Below are 24,506 nucleotides of genomic sequence, written 5' to 3'. Positions count from 1 at the left end.
AGATAAAGTTAAGAGCTTATTGCTGACAGGCCCGCAGTCATCACAATGTTCAGTTCCATACTCCTTGTCTGTCTCATTCAGATCTGTATCATTCAGATGTTCGGCAATGCGTATCCAAAATATGGTCTAAAATAACTAAAACAACCTGAGATTTAGTCTAACCTTATATAATGATTTTTCTTCAAATTCTATAAACATAGAAATGTTTCCTCTCTCCTTTTCAAGTCTTTAATTCAGTGCATCAGTGCATCAGATGATTGTCTCATGTGAACTCTATTTCAGACCTCCATACAGCAACAAAACATTAGGTTTTATGTATTTAATGTGGTTATTTGTTTGAGCACCATCTTGACTTTACTTGAATAAAATGTTGTAATCAAAAGGAATTGTAAAAAGAAAAAGGACAATTTATGAGGCAGTTGAGACCTGTGTTGACTAAAGACATTAAGAAACAGGAAAAATTAAATCCACTCTCAAAATCTTAGGGTTTTGTCAACCACAAATTCGCAGCATTCCTGTCCATATCAGTTTAAGGTTATGGCTGACCAACAGGAGAAACTCTCCTCTGCATTAGGTTAAAAGATCTGGGAGCAAATTTGATGGACATAATTGTTTTTGGGGAAAGTTGTTTAATTTGATGGTAGGCTGATCTCCTGTAATTATAAAATGTTTTAAAAAATCAAGATAAATTACCAAAAATAAATGACACAAACTACAGGGGAAAAGGAAACTGGGCCAAACATCACATTGGGACAAACAGTAATGTTAAAGCTCTTTGTTTAAAAGACTTTGCAAAAGAAACATTAATTATTTTGGATCAAAAAAGTTTTAAAATGTATTCATAATTAATTAAATTAATGTCAGAACCAATGTCAAAAGCAAAAAATATGTTTATAACAGCACAAATGTTTTATCATGGAGAGTTAACTCCACTTATTATCATTTATGATTTTTTTAAGTTTTCTTGCTTATAATTCCCTAACACGTTATTCGTTTATCACCAAAAATCTACATATTTTGAATTTATTTAAGAAATCAACGCATTGTAAAATGTAAAAAACTGCGGCTAGATGGACATTATAAAATAAAGTAAAAATCTCTGAAACCATTTGTTACGGTGTATTTCTATTAATCAAACCTATTATTCGATAAATAATTTACCTATTATCTTCGATTGAAGATAATAACTGAAATAAAGCAAACATCTCATCTAAACTATACACTATCTTTGATTCTGCTGAATAATAATTAACCTATAGGCTAATTAAAAATGTTGAAATAAAATGCTATCATTATGATATTCTAACTTCTGCTTTGAACTGTTTGTCCTTGAAAAATGTAATCTTTGTATGACATACAAAACATCAGCCTACAAATGTTTTGTTCTAAATATGATATCTGACTGATTTTTGTCTTTTTGTTCAGATTAGTCACAATTTGCCCGACGAGAATAAGGTTAATTCATGTTTGAATGTATTGACATGAATTGAGATCTTTTTATTTTGATGGATGGAACAGTATGAATTTGTTGCTCCTTTTTATGTCAAAATATTTTTTCATTTTGTGTGTGTGTCCCTAATTGCATTAATGTCATACGTTGTGTCCTCCACGTGAGTGTAAAAAGCTCCTCTCCTGTAGGCAACTCGTCGGCCTGCATGGTCTTCTCAAAGCGGGACCATCGCTTCAGTGCATACGCCACAGCAACATCCTCCATCCAAGCATATCTATCTTTCTTAACCATAAAGCGACTTTTTAGCTTTCGTTTTGCCTAGTCTCTGGAAAACATCTGAATCATTTTAACTAACTCCAGCTGTCGTCCTGTGGGTGTGTGAGAAAGTGCATGCCCGTCCATGAATGAGAGGAGAGGGTGACGTTTAGATTTGCAAAAAAAGTAAGGTTATTTCGACTCAGATTTTTCTCGGCATGAACGCAGATACGTCTGTGTCGTACTACGGTATGACATCCATGGATTCATACTATTCACCAACTCCAGGTCAGGAAAGAGTTCAACAGGTCAACCCTTACAGCGACTCGAAATACAGCCCCACTTTCCCAGCCGGGAAAGGTCAAGTTTACGGGGACAAGCCGCGGAGTCCTTTCCAGCAAGACTATCAGGATATCACAGCCGAATGCATCTATAACAAATATCATCTTTTTATGCAAAGACCCACATGTAAAACACCCTCCGAGGACAGCAAACTACTCCGGGACGACGCGCTTATCTCCTGCTATGGTAAGTTTATCATGGTTATCTACATTTCACTTAATTTATCTTAACATTCAGATTTCGTCTAAATTATAGCGTGATGAGTAGGATGCAAGTATCACTTCAAAGATGTTTGTCCCGCCCGAAGGCCTTATAATAATCTAAGAATAAAAATGTCTTCTTTCCACAGTTACAATCGAATACAAAACCAAAGACCGTAAAGTAGCCTACAAACTCGATCAGTTTACCATCAGCCTGAGATTTTTGGGATACTGTATGATAATAATCAAATTGACTTCGCATTTATTAAATTATTTTTAAATTGATATCTTAAAAAGCTTTGTCACGCACGAGCTGCATCGTTGGTAAAATACATTAAATAAAAGGGAAACAAAAGTAGGCCTATCATGTCAATGTTGAGTCAAAATCTTCAGGAATTTTTCCTATTTCAACAGAGTGATTTATTGGAACATGTAGCCGACATTCTTTTGGCCAGTGTTTTAGGTTCGGCCTACAGGTGCTGCGATGCGGAATCTAACATCTTTATTACATTTCCACCTTAAAACAACGGCATGGGTTATTTACGACGGACTGACCACAGCAGGCCAATGAAAATGGACACCATTTGTTTCTTTGACGTAGTCTAATTTATTACAATAACACATTATTGGCTTTAGACAGGAGAACACGTTATATCAACAACCCAATAAACCTATTTAACCATTTTTTCATATTTTCAATGCTTTCTCTTCAAAATTCTAGAGAAGTCTGTTTAATTTGATTCAACGGGTGAACTGCAGTTTGACATAAATCACTTTGTTTTATATTTTCCTATAGCCTATAATCATTTGGCTTTATTTGATTTTATTTAAAGTTTAGTTAAAAAGAAATCCCAATGTCAAGAATTATGCACCGTGTTTATAAACTAAAAAAGTGTTGACATCGAAAGCGTTATGATAAAGTCAGCAAGAAGTTGCATTTTTGGAAATGTAATCTTGACGAAGATCGCACTATTTTACAAACATCTAGGTTGGTATTTGTTCAATAGGGTGTGAGTGTCGAAGCGAGAATGCATTTAACTTTTTAACTTAATGCAACCTTTTAACGTTTCTTAAGGATAATTAATTTTATTATCAATGCTAAAAATAAAAAAATATATATATATCTAAAACACAACTACATTTTTTTCTATTTCACTGAAAAGGTCTTTAAAGATTATTTAGCATAAATGTTATAAACCTTGTATACTTATCTATAGTAAAGGTCACATAGGCCTAGTGTAGTATGCTACCTAACTCATTTCTTTTCACTAGAGGGTTGTATTTTATTTATTAAAATTCCATTCTTTTGTCTAACAGTTGTAGTACTGTCTAACTATAAATAAATAAGGATAATACATATTTAAACATTTTAATATTTTTTTTGCAGCCATTCACAAACAAAAGTCAATAGGCTGGCATGGATACATTGTAACCAATCCATGGTTATGTCAATGTTATATAATGCACATAGAGTGTTCATCTAATTTGCAGTGAGTGTTGTGTCTGTCTGAAGCATGAGGAGAATGAGCGCTGTACTGTTCACTATGATCGCAGCAAATGTGTGGTCGATGCTAGACGTCTGGGGTAAGATCAAGCAAGCCTCAAGCATGAAGGCCCATTGTCTAGAAAGGGAACAGAGAGAAGGTTGAAACTAGGGCACTGCATTTCATCCTCTGTTTAACCTATAGAGAGGAGAGAACTATTTATTCTTTAAGAAACTAAAGTCAGAAACAGTGGCTTTATCATGGGTGGAAAGTAGTACAAGGTTAATAGACTTTGCAGGAACATTTCTAATTATTCATGATAACTAACTTAAGAGCAATTTGACCTTTGGTTTAATTGTAAATATGCCATTTCCAAAATAATTTGTAATACAAAGGTTAATCACCAGGTAAAGTTAGCAGTGGATTTATTATCAGTTTTTGGAAACATTAATGGTCATAATGAGCTCCCACATCAATGTCTCTGACAGAGTGATTCATGGATTGGAGCACTATTAGAGCATCATTGTGTGCTATGAACTCCCAGCGTAATCATTCATGTTTTATTGCTCATCAGTACCGCTGGGGGATGCATAACAAGAAGCAGGGACTGGTTTACATAACCTCTCCTTACAAAATGACCTGGATAAGTAAAACAACATTTAACAAACGATGGGCTATTTATCCAAGGCTTTGTTTTAAGAATCTAGAAATATCTAGAGAAGAAATATAGTTTACGCTTTTGTTGCATCCTTAAGCTAAAGGATTCTAAGAGAGACTTTAATCTTATAATTTAACTAAGGCATAGTCCTGGTTTAAGGGAGTCTGTAAAACTTGGCAAGATGTTTAAGATCAATATATCATAACAATAATCTAAACCTAAATAATGAGTCTTTACAAATACAATATCAAGACTTTAAACAGATACATCCTTGCGTGAAGAACACTTTAAAGCTCATCAATGTATGAAATAAAAATATTATTTGCATTGGGCCCCTACCCTGAGCTATTTAAATGGATAGTTCACTCAAACTATGTTGTAAGCATTCTTCCAAATATCTTTCTCTGTGTTCATCAGAACAAAGTCATTTATACAGATTTGAAACAACTCGGAGGTGAGCAAATGATGAAAGAATTTTCGTTTATGGATTAAGTATTCCTTTAAACTTACAGTAGGAATCTAGGTGTGAAATTTGTGTGACAGAAACCTGGCTAGGTTTAGGTTTCACCGGATATGGAATTCATATGTGAGGTTTTTTGTCAGATTTAACGGAAACACCGTCCGATTTGCCTCAAATCCACATTCCTGGGCGGCTTGTAAGCATTGATCTTATGGGCACACTTGGAAGTTTTGTCTCCACTGATACCTGTGACCTCCAAATACATTATATTAAATTACCCACACATGAAATAAAATGACAAGGTTCTTAATAAAACATTTAATCAATTGCCTTTAGTTTTATAATTGAACGCTTAATATTTATAATAAGTCTAACTTGATTAAATCACGTAATTAAAGATAACATATATTTACCTAAATAGTAAGTATAGTTGTCAAACGAAGCTAAACATATTCTGCATCACGACAATTATATTTATTGGCTAAAAACGTTAAAAAGTGTGAGTTTTGAGAATTCTCTATTGCTGAATATGCAAATCCCTTTTGTTTGTCTGATTTATAGTGTGTCTTATAATATAGCTGGAGCTGACCCAGACTATCACATTCTATAAAATGTGATGGGTTCCCTACTGCTTTACAGCCAGTTAAATTACACTTTGATGTTTTTCTCCTTGGTCCTCGCAGTGATTACATAGCTTGCCCTAGTAAACATCTGACCTCTGCTAATTCAAAGAGTCAGCCGACTCCTTTAGGATGGAGCCAGTCCTCTCAGGTGAATGACTGACTGCTTCATAAATATGCTCCTATTAAAAAGTAAACCTTAGCGTTGTTTTTACACTATAGCATCAACAAAAACTGGTAAAATGGCATTATGTGCAAAATAAGTGTTGGAATAAAGTAATTCTTTACATGACGTGTTTGTCTACGGGGATGATTGTGTTCCAGCAAGCAAGGAGATTTGTATTTTTGAAGATACAAGCAGCGTTTTTCAACTTGGTTAGTTTTAAACGCTTCCAGAGGTACAGTTAAGGGTCAAACTGACACGGGCAAAATGCTTGTATGTTGCTTTAGCAATGTTCTTACAGTTTTTCTCAATTGTTTACACACAAATTCTGGTACTTCAGACACAATGACCACAACATGTAACTCATTCACCAACCCCCTGAACCAATTCTGCTAAACTACAAGCACAGTTCCTGCTTTACACTCAAATTGCAGTTCTATAAAACACTTTTTTCAAAACACTACACACAATTCTCTGCTTTTGGCACAATTTTCATGCAGAAAATATCTTGTTTTCACAAGGAACACACTGCCATTCAAATATGCACACTGACTCATCACAAGGGCAAACACCCGTCACACAGTTTTACAATTAGCAATCAGAGCTTTAGCATAAAAAGGCAACAGGTGAGCTCTTCTGTTTTGGAGCAATGGATGCCAACATTGGAAACAGAGGCAGAGCCAGAGGAGTGAGAGTTAGAGGAGGAGGACGGGGAGGACGAGGACGGGGAGGACGAGGAGGACGAGGAAGGCCAAGGACTGTAATCTCTGATGAGATCCGAGCCACTTTGGTTGATCATGTGGTCAACCATGGTCTAACAATGAGGGAGGCTGGGCAAAGAGTACAGCCACATTTGAGCAGGTTCACTGTAGCATCCATCATCCGGACTTTCCGAAATGAGAATAGGTAAGAAATCTACTCTCACTAGAAAATTGCAGTACTGCAAATCAATACAGTACTCAATGAGTACTGTTCTGTAGGACTGTAAAAATTCTGCAAATTATGTTTTAAGTATTTAGGAAATGTATACCTACATTGTATTTACAGTATTTTACTATTTGTTTGGCAGAACTGAAAGATTACCAACACAAGGTGGTCGGGAACGTGTTCTGTCTCCTGAACAGGAAACTGAAATCATAAACATGGTCCTAGAAAACAACGCCATAACATTACGGCAAATACAAAGAAAAATAATAGAAAACAATGACATGTTTCAAAATATTGATAGGGTAAGCTTATCAACACTTGACCGTGCCTTGCGCAGAAATCATCTCAGGATGAAGCAGGTCTACAGAGTGCCATTTGAACGCAATTCAGAGAGAGTCAAAGAATTGCGATATAACTATGTGCAAGTGAGTCCCACAATTGATGCATACTCTCAACACTGTATACAGTAAATTATACATATTTCAATATTGTAATCATAATGATTGTGCTTCACAATATTGACCACTCCGTGTCTATTTCTGAAATTGTCATGTGTGTTTCAGAGAGTCCTTGAGCTAGAGGTGGCTGCAGTGGAGCACCAGTTCATCTTCATTGATGAGGTTGGGTTCAACCTCACAAAAAGACGAAAGAGGGGAAGGAATATCATCGGCCAGCGTGCCATTGTTGAAGTCCCTGGCCAGCGCGGAGGGAACATCACAATGTGTGCAGCGATTACCCACCACGGCGTCATCCATCACCATGCTACCCTTGGCCCCTACAACACCGCCCATCTGATCACATTCCTTGACACCCTACACAACACACTCATTCCACCAGATCAGGTAGATGGCCCAGAGCAGCTCAGGTACGTTGTTATTTGGGACAACGTAAGTTTCCACAGGGCTGCTCTGGTTCGTAACTGGTTCACTGCCCACCCACGCTTTTTAGTTGCTTATCTCCCTCCATATTCTCCATTCCTCAATCCTATTGAGGAATTTTTTTCTGCCTGGAGATGGAAAGTGTATGACCGAAATCCACAAACGCGTATACCTCTTCTCCAAGCAATGGAGGACGCATGTGGAGATATAGCAGCTGATGCTTTCCATGGCTGGAATCGCCATGCTAGGCGATATTTCCCCCGCTGCTTGGCCAGGGAAAACATTGCTTGTGATGTGGATGAGGTGCTGTGGCCAGACCGCAACAGAAGAGAGGATGCAGCATAGTTTTTTTTGTTTGTTTTTTACTGTAACTGTATACAGTAAATTCTTCTGTTGTTTTGTATGTAGTGTATGTGCAACTTTGTGTTGGTTGGGAATGGGATGTACACTGTGTACATTGTTTTTGCGAGAAAAATAAAATAAAATTTACAGTAAAAAACAATATTCTCAAATATTTTACAACACACTCATGTTTGTACTCTGTGTAGTAAGTGTAACACTGAACCAAAAAAGGCCTAATTCAATTAAGTATTTTACATTCATCATAGTGTTTTACATTGAGCACATCAGTGTTCAGCTGGTTCTTATTAATGTCTATACAAATGATGGTTTGTGTGTGTCATTTGAAAACAAAATCCCATTTTGAGAAGAAATAAGATTGTTTTGAATGTAAAGTTTCATTTTGCTGGAGAACTGAGGGGTTTTGCCCATTGTGTGTGTTTTTTTGGATTTGTGTGTAGAGTTCTGAGAATATGAGGCATGCTTTCAGAAAATGTGTGTAAACAATTGAGAAAAACTGTAATAATAAATGATCAACATTTTTTACTGAATATTATCTCGTGAGATGTGTATCTACACGCAAATGGTAAGATTTTGTGTTCCATATGGCACACAGAAATCACACCATAGAGCATCACTGAAAACTCTAAACATTTGGATAGTTATCAAACCCAGACTTTTGCTGTCAATGCAAAAATGTCAGCCAAACCATAGAGCTTTGATTCTAAAATGTGAAATACGCAAAAGCACTGTTCAAAAACATTGCTGGTAGGCAGATTCAGCAAAACCGAGGCTATACAAAGCCAAAAAAGAAGACAGCAGGGTGGGACTGACAGTGTTCGCCACAGTTATTTCTGTGACTTCTCTGCCAAACAGAGAGTAAGGTGAGAAGAGGAACCAATACAGTATGTGCATGTGTATCAGATCTGGTTAAATGAAATGAAGTGTGGATATCTTGACTGAATGATGATTTCAGCTGTAACTTTATTCAATTGAGTGAAACCTTGAGGTCATTGAGGCAACATGGGATTTTTACAATATGAAGTCATTTCCCAAAGTGCTGCACCCCGGTTGGCCAATATGAGCTGGGTCATGTTCAGTGTCAAAATGTTTTCATTCTATCACCTCACATTTCTGTGTTTAATGTTTTTAAGTTTCATAGTTTGTTAGTTTTAGAAACAGGCACGCATTGATTATTTACTCTCCATATTCGTAGTTTCAAAAAGATTCAGGCATCTAAAATAGGATACATGTTTTTTTTATAAAGAAAGGCTTGTTAAACAGTAGATGCTGTTCAACTTTAAAGAGAACACAGAACCCTCTTTATGCTTAAATGAAGAATATTCATGTAAGTACGTTAGAGTATGTGAGTGTGGAGGCATCAGTAGGCTATTGTTTTCTCTCAGGGCATACATGGCATAAACAAATTTGTTAAAATGACATTTCACCACTAACAGACTGAAATATATATCTTTCCAGGTAAAGATGGCACTGGAGTAACAGACACAGAGCTGCCTCAATCTGGTGACAGAGTAATGGACGCTAGTTGCCTTGATGTAAAAGACCCCGGGGTGAAAAGCCCACATGAACACCCTGTCTCCGAGCATGGCAGTCATCTGGAAAAGAGCGAAGCGGAAAACAACAAAAGCAAAAAGAGGCGGAACCGTACCACCTTCACCAGCTATCAGCTGGAGGAGCTGGAAAAGGTGTTTCAGAAGACACATTATCCAGATGTCTACGCCCGGGAACAGCTGGCTCTGAGGACAGATCTTACAGAAGCAAGGGTCCAGGTCAGTTTAGCAAAAACCAAATGTATACTTTTATAAAAATGACATCAGAATCTCTTTTAAATTACAGTTCACGGGTTGGACATCCAGCTCCAAACTCGGTTTGGTTTAGAAATGAATACGTTTTTAATATGGAAATTTGTTTGCTGGTAATAACCACAGAAAATAATTTTGACTCAAAGCTCACAAAGTACACTTACTTAGAAGTTGACATAAATGCCATCCATAGACTATATGGGTGATGTAGGGGATGCCATTATAACTTTCCATACAATTCTAGTCCATTCACAGTATTTCACCTATCCACATTAATCCTCAAAATTCTGTTGATGTTATGAAATAGGGAAAAAACATCAAAGTTCTTTTGAAGGGGAATAAAAAACAGTTTGAGATGCCACAGTCAATTTCCACGCACAGAATGAAGCATTGTCAGGAAATTGGCCGTGTTTTGAAGGTACAGTGAAATAACTGCATTCATTCTGAGTCCAAACAGAACTGACTATCCCAAACACATGAGTCTCATTACCTCTGCAGGCTGACAACACAGAGCAGACTCTGTTGAGTTACTACAGGGTTTGACCCGTATTTCAAAAACATACCCACAGACATACGTAATTGAGATGAGCCCCTCCCAGCGCTGTTGTTTAGTGCTGCCTGTCACTCTTTCCTGCTCTCTCTCTCTCCGTCTCGCTATTTGAACAAACATGACATTTTCTCCACACACTTCAATAGAAACTATATGAGCACAAGAGCTACGAAGAGCATGTTTCATCTTTGTCCTCGGTACTGAAATGAATTAGATTTAAATTTTATGGTCATATTTACGGATTATATGAGGTAAATAATTCTTACATTGGAAGTGTGGAAGTTTTGCCAAATCTCCACCTTCTACCTTCCCAGCAAAATTCAGTGGCAGGAATCGCCCATTCCCATCAGTACATTTACATCTATAACTCTTGAACCGTATCTATAGAACAAGATGCCCTTTTCATAAAATACTAACACACAATGATGCTCTCTGGCTTTTGACTTTTTGACCCTGTGGTTTATTTATTAAGCATATGTTAGGTCAAGATTTAAACTTATATGTGATCCTGGACCAGCACAGGAACATTTGCGCCAATAGCCAACAATATATTGTATGGGTCAAAATGATCGGTTTGCTTTTATGCTAAAAATCATTACTCTCCACAATGTCAGTACAGTGGTAAGCCAATAGTAAGCATTATTACAAACGTCATTAACAACTTCAAAGGCGATTTTCTCAGTTTTTGCAACCTCAGATTCCAGAATTTGAAACAGTTGTATCGCGGCCAAATATTATCCAATCAAACCACACATCAACTAAAATCTATTTTATTAAGCTTTCAGATGATGTATAAACTATGACGTTCTTCAAAAGAGATTTGCTCTTTGGTAATGTCTCAAATCTTATCTCACCTATAGGGAACTAAAATGTACAAAATATGTCGCTATGACTCAGGCACAAAGCTTCCTCGTGCATGACAGTCTATGATCCTGCAAACAAGACCCGCCGCTCTTATCCGTGGGTCTCTGAGAAGTCAGGGGGGGATGGCTCTGGAAAGCCAGGGGGTTAAACGACAGGAAATTAAACATGAAACGTAAACAACGTCCAGCCTGAAAACTCTCCTATTTCTCTTTCCAACATCCTTATTTCATCTTAAATTTTAAGGAAAAGAAAAAAGAGAAGTGGTTAGAAGAGGAAAAGGGTATTAGGAATGATGAAAGGAAGCAGGAAAGCTGTAAAATTGATGTATAAATGATTTCATCAACTAATTCTCTCTTAGCTCAAAATTGTTAATTGAAAAGCTATTCATATTCTCAAATTCATCCTCAGAACATTCTTGTAGCAGGAATGTGCAAAACTACATCATAAAGATGCTAATCATAGCATTGATCAATATTATCGTCTTGGTTACGTATGTAACCTCAGTTCCCTGATGGAGGGAACGAGACGTTGTGTCGAGAACGACAGATGGGGTTCGCCCTTGAGAACCAATCAACTCTGACTACTATAGAAAAGGCCAATGAAATTTGGCGAATGCAATTTGCATGCCGGGCTCCGCCCCCGGAAATCCGGTATAAAAGGAGGCCGGCGTGCAGCATTCACTTACCTTTGTTCTGAAGAGCCTGAGACCTCTCAAACTGCAGCAGAATACGATACGTGTTCGTGGCATAAGGGACACAACGTCTCGTTCCCTCCATCAGGGAACTGAGGTTACATACGTAACCAAGACGTTCCCTTTCTGTCGGTCTCTCGACGTTGTGTCGAGAACGACAGATGGGGTTGCCTATGGAAAACGCCACAACGCTGTATCGCGTCACAATCTCTAGCGAAGCGACGGTAACAAGCCTGGGCGTGTCATCTCGAAGCTTTCGTGAGACTGTAACCTTCCAGTGTGGTGGTCGGGGGGTTCCAGAGCTTTCTTGGAGAAAGATGGGTACAGCCCTGACCGGTAACTTTCACGGACGGGGCCTTAGCTCTCTATAGGCGAGAGGCCGTCCAGATCAGTTTACACCGGGTAAGCGCGACTCTTAATCAGAGAAGCGCTACAGAGGCCACCTCCTACCCGTGGGGAGGAATATGGTGGATATAGGTATGGTCTCGTCCTTGGAGGAGAACGCATGGAACGTGCGGACTGAGTAGTTAACCGCGAGGTGGAGGCCCACCTGGGGAAGCTCATGGGTTACCAGGAGTGGGAACCATTCTCATGAGGATACATCAGACGGAACAGCCCACGGAGGGGGTGTTACAGACGTCCGGTAGCACTAGGTCCGGTTAGAGCTATCTGTGATAGCTCACATGGTATCCCGGCCTAAGGGGGAAGGCTGCTCTGCCCAGCCAGCCCCCAGGGGGTGCTTGTTTGGTGATGGATGGAATGCCTATTCTTAACCAGTGTCTGGGTAAGAAGGGAGGCTGGTGAGGTACCAGTTTCTTAGCGATGTGTTCGGGTAAGAAGAAAAGGTAAATAGCACACTGACCCAACCTGTTAGAGGGTGGAAAGGTGCTTTCGCAGGCATACGCCCCCCCGGATGCCAGTCCTACATGTCGCCACGCAGGACGTGGGCTGACACCGGGTTTACGCGAAGGTTGTTAACCCTTGCGAAGGTGTTTGGGCATAGCCCAACCCGCAGCTCTACAGATGTCTGCTAGAGAGGCGCTTCTGCCAGTGTCCAGGAGGTGGCTAAACTCCGTGTGGAGTGAGCCCTCACTGCCAATGGGCATGGGAGATTCTGAGATCGGAATGCCGTCGTAACGGCGTCCACGACCCAGTGCGCCAGCCTCTGTTTGGAGACAGCCTTCCCCTTCTGCTGTCCTCCAACAGACACGGAGCTGGTCAGAGCTTCAGAGCTCTGCGTGCGGTCCAGTACGTACTGGACACAACACTAATCGGGTTGGGTCTTCCTCCCCTATGGGGAGCGCCTGCAAGTTCACCACTTGGCCCCGGAGGGAGTAGTGGGAACTTCTTGGGCACGCATCCGGGCCTGGGTCTCAAGATAACGTGAGAGTTTCCAGGGCCGAGTTTAAGGCAATCCAGGGACACGGAGGATGCTCGGTGGTCCCCTACCCTCTTGAAGGAAGTGAGCGCCGTCAGGAGGGCCGTCTTACTCTATGAGGAAGATCGGAACCTCCGAGGGGCTCTTTGGGGGGCCCTGAGGCTCCCCAGGACCACTTAGGGTCCCAAGAGGGTATGGAGCGGAGATGAGGCGGATTCCGCCCTCTCGCTGCTTAGGAACCTGGTGACCAGGTCGTGTTGCCCTAGAAACTTTCCACCGACTGAGTCGTGATGAGTGGCAATAGCGACTACATACACTTTCAGTGTGGAAGGGAGATGTTAGTCTCCAGTCTCGTGAGGAGGGGAACACAATCCTGATCAAGCACCTCAGTGGGTCTTTCTCGTTGAGAAAGACACCAGGACGAGAAGAGGCACCGTCTAGAGGCGTGTAACCGCCTAGTAGATGGGGCCCTAGCCTGGGTGATGGTCTCAGCCGTATAGGGGGAGTAGCCATCTTAGGATCTTCTCGTCCCGTCTAGAGACCAGACATGGGTGTTCCAGAGGTCTGATCTGGGATGCCAGAACGTGTCCTTCCCCTGAGAGAGCAGGTCCTCTGTCAGGGGAATGGTTCAGGGGGAGTCGCTATCCAGAGCATCGGCTCTGAGGCCAAGTGCGGTTAGACCGGTGTGGTGTAACCAATAACACTTGGTGCTCCTGCTCCCTGACCTTGCACAGAGTCTGTACAAGAAGGCTCCTGGGGGGGGAAGGTGTGCTTCCGCCCATCCCGCGGCCAGCTGTGCGCAAGGATATCCGTGCCGAGGGCAGGGACTATCAAGCGGGCAAATGGTGGTGTTATGGGAGGTGAACAGGTTTGACCTGGGCCTACCCGAACAGCCTCCAAATGAGCTGGACTGCACGGGGGTGGAGTCGCCACTCTCCACGAGGCATAAACTGGCGAGAAAGCACGTCGGCTGTCTAGTTCAGTTTGCCCGGGGTGTGTGGCCTGCAGGGAACGAGTCACCTGTTGACTCCACCGGAGGAGGCGTCGAGCAAGTTGTGTTTAGCTGCTGTGTGCGAACGCCACCCTGACGATCTGTATTCGCTACAGCTATAGTGCTGTCCTCGGAACAGCACGTGTATGTCTCGCACGAGAGGCCGTAGCCTGCTCAGTGCAAGTAGCATAGCCCACAACTCTTGGCAATTGATATGCCAGCGCAGGCGGGGGTTCGTCCAACACCCCACCTGCGTGCCCGTTGCACACTACACCGCACCCCTGCAGGGAGACTTCAGTCGTCACCACGACCTGCCTCATAACCTGCTCAGAGGGACCTGAGTCCGTCGAAAAAGTCATAAAGACTAGGGGTTATGGTGCGTCGGCAGCAGGGCGGCATCACCATGCGCCTGCTGCCGGTGTGCCACGCTCTCCTCGGAACTCGACTCTGAAACCAGTGTTGGAGCGGTGTCATGTGCATCAACTCGAGGGGTATTAGCCCGCGAGGACGCCATGTGTCCCAGGAGCCTCTGAATTGTTTCAGGGGGACCGCTGTCTGCCTAAAATGTTCATTTCAGACAGTTCAACACTGGTTGGGCACAACTGCGGACAGGTGTGCCGACATGGTGACAGAGTTGAGTTCCATACCGAGAAAGAGGATGCTCTGCACTGGGGAGAGCTTGCCCCTCTCTTGGTTGACCTGGAGTCCCAATCGACCTAGGTGCCGGAGCACCAGGTCCCTTTGTGTACATAACAGATCTCGCGAGTGTGCCAAGATAGGCCAGTCGCTGAGATAGTTTAGTACCCGCTCGCCTTCCTCCTCTCAGGGAGAAAGGGCGGTCAGGGACAGACCGAAAGGGAGGACTCTGTACTGATATGCCCGCCTCTCGCACGCGAACCGTGGGAACGGCCGGTGTCGAGGAGGATCGAGACATGAAAGTAAGCGTCCTTCAGGTCGATTGCCACGAACCAATCCTGACACCTCATAGATGTCAGGACGCGCCTCTGTGTGAGCACCCTGAATGGCAGCTTGTGAAGGTGCTCTGTTCAGGGTACGCAGCCTTTGGGGGCAACCCGCCGTCTTTCTTGGGAACGATGAAGTGCGGGTGGTGACCCACTGAACATCTTGGTTTTGAGGGACGAACTCGATGCCTGTTTTGCCAGAAGGGTGGTGACCTCTACCCGAAGTACGGAGGCGTCCCTGCCTCTGACAGAGGGAGAGATGATGCCCCGAAACTTGGGTGAGTCTCTGGCGAACTGGATCGAGTAACCAAGACGGACCGCCCTCATTAGCCAGCGAGACAGTGTGGGCAGCTCTCGAGCTCCCAGGGACTGTGACAGGGTGACCAAGGGGACGGTCTGCTTCATCATTCCCACGGGGGGTGGTTCGTCGGCTGGCGGAGCTAACCATGTCGCGGGGAGTCCCCGGAGGGAAGGTTTTTGCTCCGCCTGCTTACCTGCCTGGCGGGACAACGGCACGCACTGTCGGTTTGAGAGTGGTGACGCTGTCGTATGTGTACGACCTCACGCCTCGCCAGGGTGTGAGGTCGGTTCGCCGAGCACAGTCCAGTGGAGTGTGCGATCGGCTGCAAGTAAACCCGGGGAGAACAGAAAACTCAGTGAGTAAGTGGGCGCCAAGCCCTAACAAGGGCCCGGCTTTGGTGACGAGGCAGGAGTCGTCCCGTACCGACCGATCAGAGCCGTGGCTGTGAAGGTTCGGGCCCGATGTTGTTCTCCCTGGGGTCTTCCCGTCAGTGTCCCTTCTCGCGAGGAGGTTGCTGACGGGGTGGAGGTTTCCCCCTCGACCTCTGCTTCCGGGGTGCCGCCTGTGGGGGCACAGGAACCGGAGCCGATGCCGAAAGGGTCCTGGGTTGCAGGGAAGCAGACGTCACGTGAGATCTCGGAGGCCTGTAGGCGGCCGAGTCGCGGCGTGAAAAAAAATGTGGTTAATTGCCACTGTCTGCTTCGCCGTCAAAAAACTGCTGAGCGCAGTCCTCGACGGTGTTACCAACAACCCACCCTGCGAGATGAGTGCATCAAGAAAGCGGACTTCCTTGCTGTCACTCTTCTGCACAAGGTATAGCCGGGGGTGTCTCTCCTGGACCACTACCGTGGACATCGTCCGACCCAGGGCCCGTGCCGCCGCCTTAGTCGCCCGTAGAGCGCTGTCAGCGGTGGCACGGAGATCCTGCATTATACCCGGGTCGGCCTTACCCTCGTGGAGCCCTCTCAACGCCCTGGCCTGGCGGACCTGCAGGATGGCCAAGGCATAGAGAGAGGAGGCAGCCTGGCCCGCAACATCGCAAGCTTTCGACACCAGTGATGCCGAAGTCTTACGTGCTTTGGACGGTAGGAGTGGTCGATCCCCCCCCAGGTGGTAGCCGTCCGCGGCACAGGTGCACCGCAGGCGGACGTTCCACCCGGGGGATCTCGACGCAGTCCTTGGCTGCCTCACCATCGAGGGAAGTAAGGGAGCCGGAGCTGGTTTCACTGGAACGGTCCGTGAGTGGAGCGTTCCAAGTTTTACACAGCTCCTCATGCACCTCCGGGAAAAACATGGCACCCGGGGTGGGCGCGGTTTGCACCGCGCACCGACCTCGGGAACCACGTATCCCCGGGTTAGCACGGATGACATCACTTCTGCTTCCTCCTGAACTCGACCGCTGGGGGTGGAGTTTGGATTCGGCAGAGTCGGATGCCAGTCTCCCTCCGATGCTGCGAGCGACATCTCATCTACGTCACACATCGTTTCCGAGTGTGTGCGTGAGGATCCGGACGGTATGCCACCGCCGGTTGGGGAACGTTCAGAAGAGCGAATCGGGGTGCGATCGGCCCGTGAGCACTTGGCTGGCGGGTTTACGTTCGCAGAGTTCCCCGTATCACTAACGCTGCTAACGTGGGTGGTCATCGGGGCCGTAGCCACAGATGTCACAGCCCGGGTAGCAGACGAAATGGTGGCTGGTTCCCGTAGGAAGACAGCCACCCGTGACCGCAACTTCTGAATGACAATCTGCCCGCAGTGCAGGCAGATGTGTCAACGAACGCTGCTTCAGTGTGCTGGACGCCCAGACACCTAATGCAGCGATCGTGTCCATCCCCCTCCTCGATGAGGGTGCCGCACCCAAGAGAACAGCGGGACATGCCGCGCTGGAGAATGCTCAGTCAGTCCTGAAAAGGACTTTTAGAAAAAATCTCTAACACCTCCGGAACCGCCGAGACGCCCAGGGGAAGGTCGCTGCAGGAAGGGACGATCCGCTGTAACACGTCGTAGCACCAGCGTGTAGTTGTAGAGGATTGAATCCTGAGTTGTACTCATGAGCGATGGCTCTGAAGAACAAAAAGGTAAGTGAATGCTGCACGCCGGCCTCCTTTTATACCGGATTTCCGGGGGCGGAGCCCGGCATGCAAATTGCATTCGCCAAATTTCATTGGCCTTTTCTATAGTAGTCAGAGTTGATTGGTTCTCAAGGGCGAACCCCATCTGTCGTTCTCGACACAACGTCGAGAGACCGACAGAAAGGGAACTCAGTTTACTCTGAAGAATAATCACCTGGATCATATTCTGAAAACAGATGATATGATTATAATGTAATTTAGATATCATTAAATGACATGACCCTAAAATACCAAACTGCTTCTCATAAGAATAATCCCACTGTTGAGCCTTAAACATCTTATTTTCTTTTGGATAAACTCTGAAACAGAGTTGAGACATTTGTTCTTTCTTCTGGGAAACACAACAAATTATTTAGGAAAATGTTGCAGTGGTTTTCTGTCCAGACAATGGAAGTCAATGGGGTTTAATGTTGTTTGGTTGCATTCTCCAATGTATCTTTTGTGTTCCGCAGAAGAAAGAAAGTGATACAGGTTTGGATTGACATAAGGTTGAATAACTGATGGAATAACATTCATTTTTGATGTGAACTATCCCTTTACACCCACTTTGGATATAGTTGGGGGAAAAAACTTGGCAGGTCCACGTTGGAAAAAACTTTTTCGGAGTTTAATATTGTTACTGTAAGAACAAGCTGGATACTAAAAGAAAAGCGCTATTATCCGAAAATCATAAAATATCAAAACTGTTGAGAAAGCTTACAGATGCTGTGGTTTGATGTTGTTGGTTTGGGTCATGGTGTGCTTACAGCAGTTCAGAGACCAGGCCCCGTTGTGATTGATGAGGTTGGCCTTGCTCCAGACATGAGCAGGACTGAAACTGCTGGCTGAGGAGACACAGAAGAACAGCTATCAAAGTGCACAGATCCAACCTGTGTTGGCAGGGAAGAGTTAAAATGCATACATAAATAGCACAGTGTGGAGAGCACATTAAAGGGGTCAGAGCGAGGAGTCAGCACAGAGCTTTCATACAGTGCACCTTGTGATTTATGACTTTGCATTTGCTTGGTTTTACAATGTTAGTCACTGCGGGAACATTTAGTTATATCTGGACTGTCTGATTTTGTGGATGCCTTAAAATTGATATTTGAATAAATATGTTTTTATTTCCCCCGTGACCCGAGGTAGTTCGGATAAGCGGTAGAAAATGGATGGATGGATGGATGGATGGATGTTTTTATTTCCTTAGAACGAGCTATTTCTATCTTAATACACCTTGGGTCCCTGTCATGTTGCTTCTACAGTAGCCCAAAACGACTTAATGCGTTTTCGGAAAAATCTCCACAAAATCAAAAGGACATCTTAGTTCTGTTTCAGCCACCGTAGTGCTCCAAAAGGGGGGGGGGAGGAGCGGTGGAGTGAGCCGTTGGTTGCAGTTCGTAACCTCACAACTAGATGCCGCTAAATTTCATACACTTGACCTTTAAGTCTCCTGTGTCTCAGATATTTCTCTTGTGATGAAAACCCAGAAATCCCACAAATGAGTTTCTGTAGATATCTCAACAATGTCATTTTGGCATGTGGCATGTCTGTAATCATTAATCAATATTATTGAAGATTTAAAAAAAAGAACCCAAATGCAGATAACGTTATTTATACAATCCACATTCTAAGTGTATTTTACCAATTGTCTCATTTGTTTCTATTTTTATTTCTCCTTCAAAGTTTAAGGAGAAACACCTGACAATAAGTTGATAACACAACTGAGAACTCTATCGAATCTCCTGAGCGATAAAGAGTGACCTCTAAGCAACATTATTCATTTCTCTGGGAACAACAGAATATGCAATTCCTCATATTTACGTTACAAAGCTTTATATTGAATAACCTCCAAATCTTGGACTTCGCAGATTCATATTTCAGAAATTTGATGGCATGACCATGTTTTCCCTTAGGTGTGGTTTCAGAATCGCCGTGCTAAATGGAGGAAAAGAGAACGATTTGGACAGATGCAGCAAGTTCGGTCGCACTTCTCAACGGCCTATGAACTGCCTCTACTTACACAAGCAGAAACTTATGCACAAGTAAGAGATCCAAGTTTGAATTGTGTTGCTGTATTTTCCCACCGCAATCCTCAGGAACGGCACATCCTGATTTATTATTTACCCAGTACCTGGATCACTGTCTCAGAAATATTTAATGCATTTACCAGCAGGTCGCTATTGTCATACTTGGGGATAATAATAAGTATAAGTCTGAAACCATCTGTAGAAGATTTGGTTTGAAACAGATTGTGGTTAGAGCAACAAGGAAAGACAGTCAATAAGATTCAATCTTTAACATCTCCTATATGTATGAGTCACCCGAGCATTTGCCTCCTATTGGATCTTCTGAGCTTGATCCTGTTCTGCTAAATGCTGGAGAATGGCCTGTTAAGCCTATTAAACACATTTATGCAGACTAGCCCTTCTCTTGAATACTACAGATATTTCTCCCATTCACGAGTCCAAGGACCCTGACGCTAAGGTTAGTTCCTTCACTTCCATGATTAGCTCCATTTTGGATCAAATCGTTTCCCTAAAGAAAATCTCTATCCCAAATAATGACATGCCATGGATGACTGTACAAATCAAGGCTCTGATTAAAGATCAGTGTGCAACCTGCTATGGTGATAAATCATCTTATAAGAATTTAAAATCAATTATTGCCAAAAAAATTATGAATGCAAAGAAACCACGGGTGGAGGAATTGCGAGGTACTAAGCCTAAACGATGGTTTAAATCTGTGAAGGGGATGGAAGGAGACAAGAATGAGGCAATGTCTATAGACAATAGGACAGTATAAGGGTGTATGGGATAATGTGAGCCATACTTTTCTGTTTAGGGAAGAAGTCATTTGTAAGTTGTCCAACGTAATGTTCCTGTTCTCAGTATAGGAGGTCAGGAGGACCAAACTTCATAAACTGAATGCAGCAAGGGCGTCCGGTCCTGATTATCGAAAACCGGAATTGATTGAGAATTGGAATCGAAAGGCTAGGCATCGTATAGGAATCCAATGCTTGCAACTATAATTTAAATTCCTTTTATATTTTCAGAAATGGGCATCTTAACTTGTAATAAAGCACAGGAGCCACAAATTGACCATAGTTTCGTTAGATTAACTACAGTTAAACCATGATGTAGTTAAGCTATTGTAATACAAATTGTAATAAATCAGACAAAACATGGTTGCTATGTGTATATATATAAATAAAACCAGTCAACAAGCAGGTTAAATGACCATAAAGGTTGAAATCGAAATGTTGACAATCTTCTTTGCGTACTAAAGAGCTTTAATGAGGAGCTAGCTCAAGTGCTAGTGATATCTATAATACGTGCAACAACAATGGAAAGAAGCTATCTGGGGAAGGAATTGCCATTCAGGAAGATGTGGCTGATAAAATTGAAGTATCGCAACTTGGCTTCATGGCGAATAGATCAACTGACACTGCGCTCTTGTTCATATTTTACAACCAACCAGGTCTAATGGTCTCTCAACTGCCAGATTTCCACAGATCAGCACTGCATTGTTTCTCAACTGTGGCTCCAACACCTTCTTATCTTCTACGCCAGCACAGGGAATTTGTTGTGCCCAGGAGTAAAACAAAAAAGCATGAACTGTCCTTCATCCCTCGTGCTCTTAAATTGTGTTACAAATAATTAATGGATGTTTGACGTATATTATTTTGTTTTATACAAAATACAAAAGGTGTTTTGAGTATGTTATTGTTTGACTGATTTGTTTGTGATGTTGTGCCAGCAGTGTCTTGCCTGTCAAACTTTGTTAACTAAACTAAAGTAAAATACCATAATCTATAAATATTAGTTCTGGAGAACTTTTGACCACCATTGTAATGTTTCCTACTTTGGTAGTCAATGGTGGCCAAGACAATTGGTTACAAGCATTCTTCCAAATATATTTCTCTGTGCTCATAAGAACATAGAAATGTATACAGATTTGAAACAACTCGGGGGTAATAAAATAAAGACTTTTCATTTTTGGGTGAACTGTTTCCTTTAACATACCTCTGTGCATCTGTTCTAGATTCAGAACCCTTCATGGTTAAGTGGAAGCAGCGCGGCGTCACCAGTGCCTGGATGTGTGGTACCCTGTGAGACAGCAGCGTCCTGTATGATCCCTCACCCTCACTCTGCCAGCGGCATGTCTGATTTCCTGGGTATGCCCAGCCCAGATGGGAACATGGGACAAACGCACATGGGCGGTCTTTTCGGCAACCCGGGGGCGTGTGCCACCATTAATGACTTTGAGCTCAACGTTGATCCAGATCGTAAATCCTCCAGCATCGCCAGCCTGCGTATGAAAGCAAAGGAGCACAGCGCTGCCATCTCATGGGCCACATGATGCCTTCATCTGGGACACAAAAGAGCAAACAACCTCAGCCATGAGCTGTCAGCACTAATGAGGTGAAAGTTTATGCCATCTGGACCCAATATGGACCAGAGAAACAGCAGCGAATAAACAGAGCTTTAATATTGAACATTTTGTAGAGGACGTAGATGATGCTGCAAGACAGAATGTGAGAGATCTGATGGAGCAGTTACAAAATGGCGACTGCTTTATGAAACCGAATTCTCATGGACCACATTTGAAAAAAGGTAACAGTATGCACAACTGTTTATGCCCAAATGGACATTCGAACAAATGTTGCCTTTACCACACCTTGGGTTATGAATAAATGAGTGTTGGAATCCCAGTAGTGGCAGTGTTTAGTCAACAGGTGGTAATACTCTTTGCATGATTCCTGTAGTCACATTCACAACTGCTGCTGCATCAGAATGCTTTACATTCAATCTAAAAACCTAAACGCATAAAATAGCAGATATTGTAAGTACATTTATACAATCATTTTATTACAGTTTACTAAAACTAAATATTCTTTATGAAATTAGAATTGTGCCTCAGCAATGAACTCAAATAATTTTAAGCTGAGGCACTAGAATTATTAACAGAAAATAAAATAGTAAAAATTCTGTCACCATTTACACACCATCGAGTTGTTCCAAATCTGTATCAATATGTTCTGATGAACACCAAGAAAGAATGTTTGTAACCAAACATCTTGGCCACTCCTGACTACCATAATAGGGAAACATTACAATGGTAGTCAAAAGTTCCCCAGAACAGTTTTTTCCCTTCATTCTTCAAAATATCTCACTTTACTATAACTTCAATTAAATAATACTGCAATTTAAAAAAATAAAAACATAAATGATAATATGCCATAAGCACATATAAAATTGCCAAAAATATATATATATATTTGTTAAATTACAAATAAAACAATAATAACTTTAGCTCTATCAAAAGGCTTTTTATAATAATGCTTGTTCCTAATTTATCCATCAGAAACAATTGTTTAAAACTTGTCTCTGTACTTCCCTTACTGATTGGGAGCAAAGATTCAACAGCTACACCTCTCAAACAACACAACCAACAGACAGGACACAAACCCACTGTGTCCTTGTCTCCTTGCAACTCAAATGGAGTGACAGCTATTCTACAGTATATAGGCCAGGGTTTGATCCAGATCTGTGAAGAACATACCTGTTTTATGTTCTCTATGCTCTACTTATTCCAGAACACAAAATGTCCTCTGCTAAAGTTCCAGGCATACTCGATTGAATTACAGCCACCATTCTGAAAACTAGAGGTTACAGGACAATGTTTCCATATACAGTATGTTGTAATGTTGTGTTTGTTTTGTATCACTGGGACACGAGCTGAGCCGAAACACAATTATAACCTCATTGATGTTTTGGCTCGATGAGGCATCAGGACCGTTGCACCAGGTCAGTTTCTCTTGCAACATACATGGGGTGTGCAGGCTGGGTTAATCAAAACCCAAAGGCCCTGCTTCTTGTAAACCAGGACTCCGTGCTTTCTTGATTCGATGATGGGAGAGACCATTGAATGGGTGCCATTATAGTTTACTTGCCAATAATGCTCTGAAAGAGAAAATTTACCATTTATCTTTAAAAAAAACATTTTCAATTGTTAGTCATAGTCTCTTTAGTTGGGATGAAATATACACAATATATATAAACAATACAGTAAAGAGCTTACAAAATCCATTAAATTAGCAGCACATTGCACCTTGAGTTTTATTAAATGTAAAGTCTAAAAGTCATTTGGTTATCACATCAAAAGGATGAAGACAGAACTCAGTGAGGAAGGATATAGATCATTTTGTAAAAGCATCGACCCCTTGCTAATCTATAATTTCCTCAGTTTAAATACTACTAAGACATGTAGATTCAATGTATATTTTCATTGTTTTTTGTTTGTTTGTAAGTCAGCAACTTTGGATAATATGGTAATCTGCATACTATGTGTGTTTGATGAATGTTGTGATTATTCTTGATAACTAATTTTCATTTGTAAAATTTTGATTAAATCATTATTGAACATACTTCAGAAGTTTGACGTCATATTGTCTGTAACATGGGTCTATATTAAATTCACAAATGACGTGTGTTTTGATGGCGTATATAAAGAAGGAAGGAAAATGATCTATTTCTGAGCTGCTAAACATATGTATGGAATACTGATCAATAAATACAGAAGTAATAGTGCCATTAATTAAAATGCCCATCGCTGCTGTCCTTCTGAAACCTTGTATCTCCAAATCTCTGATTTGTATTATATCTAATCATTAAAATGTATTAAAAAGTGCTTGTCAACTTTGACAACACTTTTAATCATTTAAAAAGTACAGTGTTTTTTACCATTTACTATAAAACTGTGATGTTTGACAACTGAGGTTTAAAAGGACAGCAACGATATGCAAGATTCATTCAAACGCAGTTCGCAATGATGGCTGACACAATTCTAGAAAGTTTTCGGTCCCCATTGCCGTATTAAAACATTCTTAAAAGCTTTTAAGTGCTCTAAATAAATAGACAGCACCAAACTTCTAAAACATAAACATGGACTAAATGGACACACTGCGTAAAATGAGCAAATCACAGGCACAGTGCCAAGATTCAACATATTTCACAGGACTAAAGAACAAACTTTCTCTTCTTCTCAGTTGTGCAAGAG

At 42.2% G+C, this 24,506-nt stretch overlaps 2 protein-coding genes across 2 annotated transcripts; both read left to right on the top strand.

The window, feature by feature from the left end:
• Nucleotides 1-1,923: 1,923 nt before the first annotated feature.
• alx4b (ALX homeobox 4b) lies at nucleotides 1,924-23,966 on the top strand. Its single transcript, XM_056766269.1, has 4 exons — nucleotides 1,924-2,233; nucleotides 9,256-9,566; nucleotides 19,361-19,489; nucleotides 21,489-23,966. The coding sequence occupies exons 1-4, from the start codon at nucleotides 1,924-1,926 to the stop codon at nucleotides 21,804-21,806; spliced, it is 1,068 nt and encodes a 355-aa protein (XP_056622247.1). The 3' UTR covers nucleotides 21,807-23,966.
• On the top strand, nucleotides 5,985-8,257 carry LOC130435563 (uncharacterized). Its single transcript, XM_056766270.1, has 2 exons — nucleotides 5,985-6,984; nucleotides 7,123-8,257. The coding sequence occupies exons 1-2, from the start codon at nucleotides 6,655-6,657 to the stop codon at nucleotides 7,780-7,782; spliced, it is 990 nt and encodes a 329-aa protein (XP_056622248.1). The 5' UTR covers nucleotides 5,985-6,654; the 3' UTR covers nucleotides 7,783-8,257.
• Nucleotides 23,967-24,506: the final 540 nt, after the last annotated feature.

Source organism: Triplophysa dalaica, chromosome 14 (assembly GCF_015846415.1).
Source record: "Triplophysa dalaica isolate WHDGS20190420 chromosome 14, ASM1584641v1, whole genome shotgun sequence".
NCBI classification, from domain to species: Eukaryota; Metazoa; Chordata; class Actinopteri; order Cypriniformes; family Nemacheilidae; genus Triplophysa; species Triplophysa dalaica.
The sequence above is the reverse complement of the archived record's forward strand: the minus strand, read 5'-3'. Positions and strand labels throughout refer to the sequence as shown.

What these genes read in the sequence shown, in the direction of transcription:
- alx4b (XM_056766269.1), top strand. Translation starts at nt 1,924, where the DNA reads ATGAACGCAGATACGTCTGTGTCGTACTACGGTATGACATCCATGGAT. An exon ending in CGCGCTTATCTCCTGCTATG is followed by an intron (nt 2,234 to 9,255) that starts GTAAGTTTATCA and finishes ATATCTTTCCAG; the next exon opens with GTAAAGATGGCACTGGAGTA. An exon ending in AAGCAGAAACTTATGCACAA is followed by an intron (nt 19,490 to 21,488) that starts GTAAGAGATCCA and finishes CATCTGTTCTAG; the next exon opens with ATTCAGAACCCTTCATGGTT.
- LOC130435563 (XM_056766270.1), top strand. Translation starts at nt 6,655, where the DNA reads ATGTATACCTACATTGTATTTACAGTATTTTACTATTTGTTTGGCAGA. An exon ending in TGCGATATAACTATGTGCAA is followed by an intron (nt 6,985 to 7,122) that starts GTGAGTCCCACA and finishes TGTGTGTTTCAG; the next exon opens with AGAGTCCTTGAGCTAGAGGT.